This window comes from Penaeus chinensis, chromosome 12 (genome assembly GCF_019202785.1).
Source record: "Penaeus chinensis breed Huanghai No. 1 chromosome 12, ASM1920278v2, whole genome shotgun sequence".
Lineage (NCBI taxonomy): Eukaryota > Metazoa > Arthropoda > Malacostraca > Decapoda > Penaeidae > Penaeus > Penaeus chinensis.
The window spans coordinates 11,614,642-11,622,141 of record NC_061830.1 but is presented as its reverse complement, the minus strand read 5'-3'; the positions used below and the strand labels follow the sequence as shown (position 1 = coordinate 11,622,141).

The following is a 7,500-nucleotide window of genomic DNA, read 5'->3' as shown; positions in this document are numbered from 1 at the left end:
ATATATATATATATATATATATATATATATATGTACATATCTATATCTCCCTCTCTATCTCTACTCTCTCTCTCTCTATATATATATATATGAATATATATACCTACATATTACACACACATCTCTCTCTCTCTCTCTCTCTCTCTCTCTCTCTCTCTCTATATATATATATATATATATATATATATATATATATATAAATATATATATATATGTAAATATATGGATATATATATATATATATATATATATATATATATATATATATATATATATATATATATATGTACACACACACACACACACACACACACACACACACACACACATATATATAAAACATGACATATATAAATACATATATATGTATTTATATATATATGTATATAAATATATGTATATATATATATATATATATATATATATATATATATATATATATATATATGTATATATCTGTACATATACATTTATTATATATATGTATATATATGTATATACATATATGTATACACATGCATATATATATATATATATATATATATATATATATATATATATGATTTATATATTCATATATATACATATACATATATATATATATATATATATATATATATATATATATATATATATATGTATGTATATATATACATATACGTACACACACACACACATATAAATAAATACGCACACAGAGACACTCAGAGACACATACAGGGACACACACACACATACACACACACACACACACACACACACATACACACATATATATATATATATATATATATATATACACACAAATGTATGTATATATGTATATATACACACACATATGATTATATACATATATATATATATATATATATATATATATATATACATACACAGATATATATGTATATATACATATACATATATATATATATATATATATATATATATATATATATATATACATATATATATATATATATATATATATATATATATATATATATATATATATATATATATATATACATACATATATAAAGAGGCCAAGGGCCAGACCTATGACAAGATGGTGCTACGAAATAACGAAATTTGGGGGCCAAGACTGGAAGCAAAAAACGGAAGACAGACAAAGACGGTGGATTAACCCAGGCTGATGATGACGATATGTATATATATATATTTCATATTATATATCATATTGGAATCATATTTGAATATCGTTATTCATTTCTACTTGCGTTTGAAATGCATGTTTTTTTTTTTCTAAACATATCTCTCACTATATTCCAGTGGATATTCAAATTGTTATTTATACCAGATATTGTAATGTGTTTCACTTAGATAGCATAGGTAATAATTTCGCAGAAAATCGTATCACTAATCAGTCTTATTCTATAAAAAATAAACTGTGACGTCCGTGTCGCCTCTTTACGGAGTAATAATTCCAGAAAGGTGACAAAATCATAGAAATTAGGAATAACAGTTATTATCTTTGCAACATGTTGCATTTATCAGTCCCATTTCATTATCAGGAGCGGCTAAGGATAAGTTTTTTTTTTCTGGTTTATAGAATACTGTGGACAAGCTTTATTTTTTTCTCTCTATAATTATCTCTTAAGTTTAATCGTTTCAAAAAAATATTTCCTTTAACGTGTATTTATCAAATGTATATTACATATACTTATTATAGTCAAGATTAAACATTTTCCTTTATGACATTATTTACTTTATTTCCTTAGCCTCCTTTACTTTCTTGACTCAACTTGAGGGAGTAGTTTATCGGGAAAGTAATTAAGTGGCGCCTACATCCAGCTGCCTGCTAGATGAGAGTAAAGGTCTTGAAGGAATTGCCGTGGGATAATTACACTAAGATCTCCCCCCCCCCCCCCCCGTTATTTACAGAATTGCTGTGCGACGGCAGACCTGGGAGCATGGGCGTGCAAGGAGGCTCTTCATGAAGGCGTGCCAGAGTACGAGGTGTCACTGGCGGGCCTGGGTGCCATGGTGAGGAACATTGCCAAGCTCTACCCCGATAGTGACATCATGGATAGTAAGCAGATATGATTAGTACTATTTGTTTATATCATTATATTCCATTTACTATATGTGCGTAAGAACATTTAATCATTACTTTTTCACGTGGTTTTCTCTCGATAATTTTAAGCCCCAATAGCATATCCGTGAAGAGTATAAATCCCATTAGACTTTTAGAAACTTGCTGGCACGAACCGACAAATACCATTAGTGATGTAAAGCGTGACTTGAAAACACTTTGTTAATGCCTCTAAATTAACTTGCAGGTTTAGTCTGGTTTCAGTCTGGTATCAACACAGACGGCGCTCACAATCCACTTACCACAAGAAGGGTGAAAAAGGGTGATATTCTGTCCCTTAGCTGCATTCCTTTACACCACGGGTGAGTTGCTTTTAGTTGTTTAGATTATCACTATCCTGGAGGTATCACATCGTTAATAATTACTTAATTAATGATTTACTCCTTTTTATTTCATCGTGTAATATGACTTAATGATATAATAATTACATTAATTATATCATTTTACAACAACCTGACGATTTCTTGAGGCTGCGAATCCAAAATAAACATTTAAACAAATAAACAAACAAAATGCTTAAACAAAGAAACATAATTTCCAAAAAACAACAACAACAACATACACAATGTGGTCATCAACAACAATATTCACTAACAGATCAGTTAGGAAAGTATGTCAGTACATGGATGAAAAAGTGACTAGCTAGGTAGGGTGTTGAAGAGAGCGAGAGAGAGAGAGAGAGAGAGAGAGAGAGAGAGAGAGAGAGAGAGAGAGAGAGAGAGAGAGAGAAAGAGAGAGAGAGAGAGAGAAAGAGAGAGAGAGAGAAAGAGAGAGAGAGAGAAAGAGAGAGAGAGAGAGAGAGAGAAAGAGAGAGAGAGAGAGAGAGAGAAAGAGAGAGAGAGAGAGAGAGAGAGAGAGAGAGAGAGAGAGAGAGAGAGAGAGAGAGAGAGAGAGAGAGATTACATAACAGACCCACTGACTGACAGCTGACAGACAGACAGATAGACAAACAAGACTGGATGACAGACAGGCAGAGATGACAAGACAAAAGCGACAGAAACAGAGAAGGCAGAGGGTTAAACCATTCGTATAACACCCGCAACAAATCTTTTTACCGTCCGCCACCTATTCTTATTCCCTCCCTGAATAATCCATCGCTCAAAGAGAACCCACCCCGCCAGATACTACACCTCCGTGGAGAGAACGATGTTCCTGGGCCACTGCTCCGACGCCCACCTCAAGATCTGGGAGGCGAACGTGGCGGTGCACAAGAGAGGGATCGAACTCATCCGCCCCGGGGTGACCTGCGCCGAGCTGGCCATGGAACTCAACCACATGTACGCGGAATTCGGCTTGTTAAAGTACAGGATGTTTGGTTACGGACATTCCTTCGGGACTATGAGTCATTACTACGGACGGGAGGCTGGTAAGTGTTTTCTTTTTCCACTTTTGTCACAAGTTAACGTTACTACATTTAAAAAGTTTTTTTTCACAAAAAAATTATAAAGAAACGCCATTCATGTGACCGGCATATCGCTTTTTATGTACTTGCATAGTAACTACTTTATAGTTCCAACACTGGACGAAATAACTCGCCACCAGTACACAGTCATGGATATCACAGACGTGACTTATTTCATCCTAATCATATCCTACAGAACTGGAGCTTCGTGAGGACATCCACACCGTCCTGGAACCCGGTATGGTGGTGTCAATGGAACCCATGATCACCATACCCGAGGGCCAGCCGGGTGCGGGCGGGTACAGAGAACACGATGTTCTCGTTATCAACCAGGATGGCACAGTCGATGATATCACGGGCTTTCCCTTCGGCCCTGAGCATAATATTGTTCAGAAGTAACAGGGTTTTAGATGATGTAAGAAGCTCATCCTGAGGACTTTCTGTTGTTCTCAGTGCTGTGTGTTAAAATGCAAATACCATACAGGGTTTTGAGATGCTATATCCATATTCATTTTTTAATTAGTACTGCCACAAAAATAGTGTTATATACTTAGTTGATATGTATGTATGTATGGACGCATCTGTATGTTTTAATATCTATCTGTCTATCTATATACATATGTATCTGTATATCTATCTTTATCTAACTCCATGTATGTATGTATTTATGTATATATATATATATATGTATATATATTTATTTATATACATACATGTATGTATATATAAATGTGTGTTTATATATGTGTATATATGTATGTGTGAATCTATGTATGTATATGCACTCTTTCTTTACGTTTATATATACATATATTCTTTATGTAATCTCCTTAGAGGAAAGGAACTCCGAAAATGATTTATCTTTAAGAAATATTCTGCTCAATAAATATAAACCACTCGTCATGGTCCATTCATCACTCTATTTCCAGCATAAGGACCTTCACCTGACTGATGGTTTTCTTAAGAACAGAAATATCGTCGACAAGAGACCCATCGTATGGATAATGTTGTTCAGAGGAAGGATAGTCTCAGGAAATTCCGTAGGTTACACTTTTTTTATTTTTGAAAACTTGAGAAATATTTTTTTCCTGCTCCCGCAAAAGTAGTAGTAGTAGTAGAAGTTATAGTAATAGTAGCAGCAGTAGAAGTTGTAGTAGTATCTGCTGTTATTTTGTAGTAGTAGTAACAGCAGCAGCAGCAGCAAGAGTAGAAGCAGTAGTAGTAGTAACAGTAGTAGTAGTATTTGTGATACTAGTAGCATCAGCATCAGCAGTAGTAATATTAATAATAATAGTTGCAGTATCAATATTAGAAAGTAATATCAGTAACAACAGTTGTAGCAGAAGTAGCAGCAGTGGTAAGAGTAAGAGCACTAGCAGTAACATTTCTATTACTATTACTATTGATAGTAATGCAACACAGATCAAAGTCCCATATTCATTTCCTAGTGATAACCATGATCATCCTACACACAAAGAATCAGCCGTAATCAAAACATCTCCCCGACCGTGGAGAGCGCTGGACCATTCACCGGTCGATGATGAACTTCTCAACTGAATTTGTCACCGGAATCCCCAACCCCAGAATCATATCCGCCGGAGCACGTATTCCTGTTTGTCTTCAGGCGTGATCCTACTTTGGATTCAAAGTCATATGAAATGCAAACAAGCACCAGTCGAGTACATGGGAGATCCAGGTGTGGGTCGTGTGTGTGGCAGGGATGGAGTTCGAGGAGAGTTTTTAACTTTTGGGTTTGATTTTGTTCAGCGAGTGTTCAGGTTTGCTGAGGGTTCTTTATTTGTTTGTTTATTGATGTTTCTGTCCTTCCTTCTCTTCCTGTTTCTTTGTTATTGTCGCCTGTCTGGCGACAATAATGAAGAAATAATAATCCTGCTTGTCTTTCTCTGTCTCTGTCTGTCTGCTGTGTGGTGCAGCGGTAGCGATCTCGTCTAGCAATCTTGCTGACCTGCGTTCGAATCCCTCGCCGCCAGCGGATGGTAACCTCGGCCATGCCTTGCACACAGGGGATAATTTAAAAGCAAAATGTAACAGACACAATTTTACACCAAGAGTATCCATTGTAACAAATAGAATATACTAAATTATTAAAATATTAGATTAAATTAAAGTCTGTCTTTGTTTCCTTGTCCCTGTCTCTTTCTCCCTCTCTCACTGCATCTACCATAATGTATAATTACAGGTCAAAAGCTCAAAATAACGAAATTATGAATATGATATCACCTTGTACTGAGAGTAGTGTTTTTTTCCTACTAATAATTTCTATATGAATATTTGCTATCGATCTCAGTAGAGGAACTTATTGCCATGTTTTTGTGTATCTACATTTGAAGTCAATTCCCATCGAGAAGGTTCCTTTCATCTAGTGTGAACCTATTGATAACACTTGCCTAAATTGCGAATTTGCAGAGATAGATAGAGAGAGAGAGATATATAGATAGATAGATAGATAGAGAGAGAGAGAGAGAGAGAGAGAGAGAGAGAGAGAGAGAGAGAGAGAGAGAGAGAGAGAGAGAGAGAGAGTGACTAGCAGAAGAATGGATATTTTTACTTCTTTATTTTCTAGATGGATAACATCTCTATTCTACTAGCATTTAGTCTCGCTAGTGTTAATCACTAACAATGCTCCTTCTGTCATCTTATTGAGAATCACGGTCCGTAACAGCAATATCACCTCATTATCACTCTAATAATACACCATATAACACATTTTCCTTCCATAACTTCACTATACTCTCACAAAATATATTTGATTCTACCATATTAACATTATTAAAGTAAAGAATCCCTCTTCATATTCATTTAAAACTTAATGGGAAAATAAAAGTAATTCATCTCTCAGTCAGACGTGCTAGAGAGTCTTGCATGAGTTATTTCTATGATGCTTAAACCCTTCCTTTACTTGCCTATGTACGGGGAGAAGTAATGTGTTCATTCATGCTTTAGTCACGCAGAGGACACTCCTTTGATCTTTTGTTTTGCCCTGAAAGCCGAAGGGTAAGAAAAAAAACACAAGGATTTCTTTCCTCTTTACGCCTGTGTGGACTAATGTTTTTTTTTTTTTTTAGATTATATATATATATATATATATTCGAATATATAAAAAAAATATGTGTTCCTTTTCGTTATCTGTCAATTTTTAGAATGAAATATAAAAGCCAATACTCGTTGTTTACAGTTTTCACTTACAATAACACAACCGGCATAGTGGAATACCAAATGTGAAACTGACAGAGTTGGCACACAGCATAACAAATAACTACACAAATCAAAGGATTGGAACATAGAACTTAATAATCAAGCGATATAAATTCATTGGGTGACGGTTAGGGTAGCAGCTAAAAATAATTTAGCTCTCCATATATATAATCCTTAAAAAGCATTCAATGGCAAGGTTAATACAAGAAATCATAAATGATGATTCAGTATTGAACAGTTTGGAGCCAAGATCTCTGATGCAAATAAAATAATTAATGTCGCATTTCTCTCTCTCTCTCTCTCTCTCTCTCTCTCTCTCTCTCTCTCTCTCTCTCTCTCTCTCTCTCTCTCTCTCTCTCTCTCTCTCTCTCTCACACACACAACTACAGGTCAAACAAGCGATTGCAGAAGCCTTGAAACAGGGAGACTCGCCTTTCCCTGACTGGCATCTTGATGGAGGAGAGGGAAAAAAAAAAAAAAACGAAAAGAGAGGAATGAATAGAGAGAAAGAGAGACGAAAAGGAATGCTTAGGTGAGCGGGGGAATGAGAGAAAGGAGGAGTATCTGGTAGAATAATAGTAGAAAAATATAAGGAGAGAAAGGCCTTATTATCATCCCCTCTTCCAAGATCATTTATAATATTAAGTGGCAGGTGAGGATCTCTCCCCTCAACTCTTGGACTTTGGAAGGGAAATGCTGGCCATGAGGGTCCACCGCCGGGGACTCTTGAACCTCTTGGTAGGGGAGGGGGGGGGGGGGGCTGAAGGAA

General features: G+C 35.3%; 1 protein-coding gene across 2 annotated transcripts in view; it reads left to right on the top strand.

Annotated features, from left to right (window-relative positions):
• LOC125031229 (creatinase-like) overlaps positions 1-4,681 on the top strand; it is a 19,538-nt gene extending 14,857 nt beyond the window's left edge. The window contains exons 6-10 of one of the 2 annotated variants that reach the window (XM_047621871.1): positions 1,903-2,050; positions 2,301-2,415; positions 3,235-3,479; positions 3,712-3,930; positions 4,445-4,681. In XM_047621871.1, the coding sequence (XP_047477827.1) occupies positions 1,903-2,050; positions 2,301-2,415; positions 3,235-3,479; positions 3,712-3,914 (711 nt within the window). In that variant the 3' untranslated portion in view covers positions 3,915-3,930; positions 4,445-4,681. Of the gene's footprint in view, positions 1-1,902; positions 2,051-2,300; positions 2,416-3,234; positions 3,480-3,711; positions 4,162-4,444 lie in introns of those variants that run through there. The other variant, XM_047621869.1, reaches the window with a different exon arrangement.
• Positions 4,682-7,500: the final 2,819 nt, after the last annotated feature.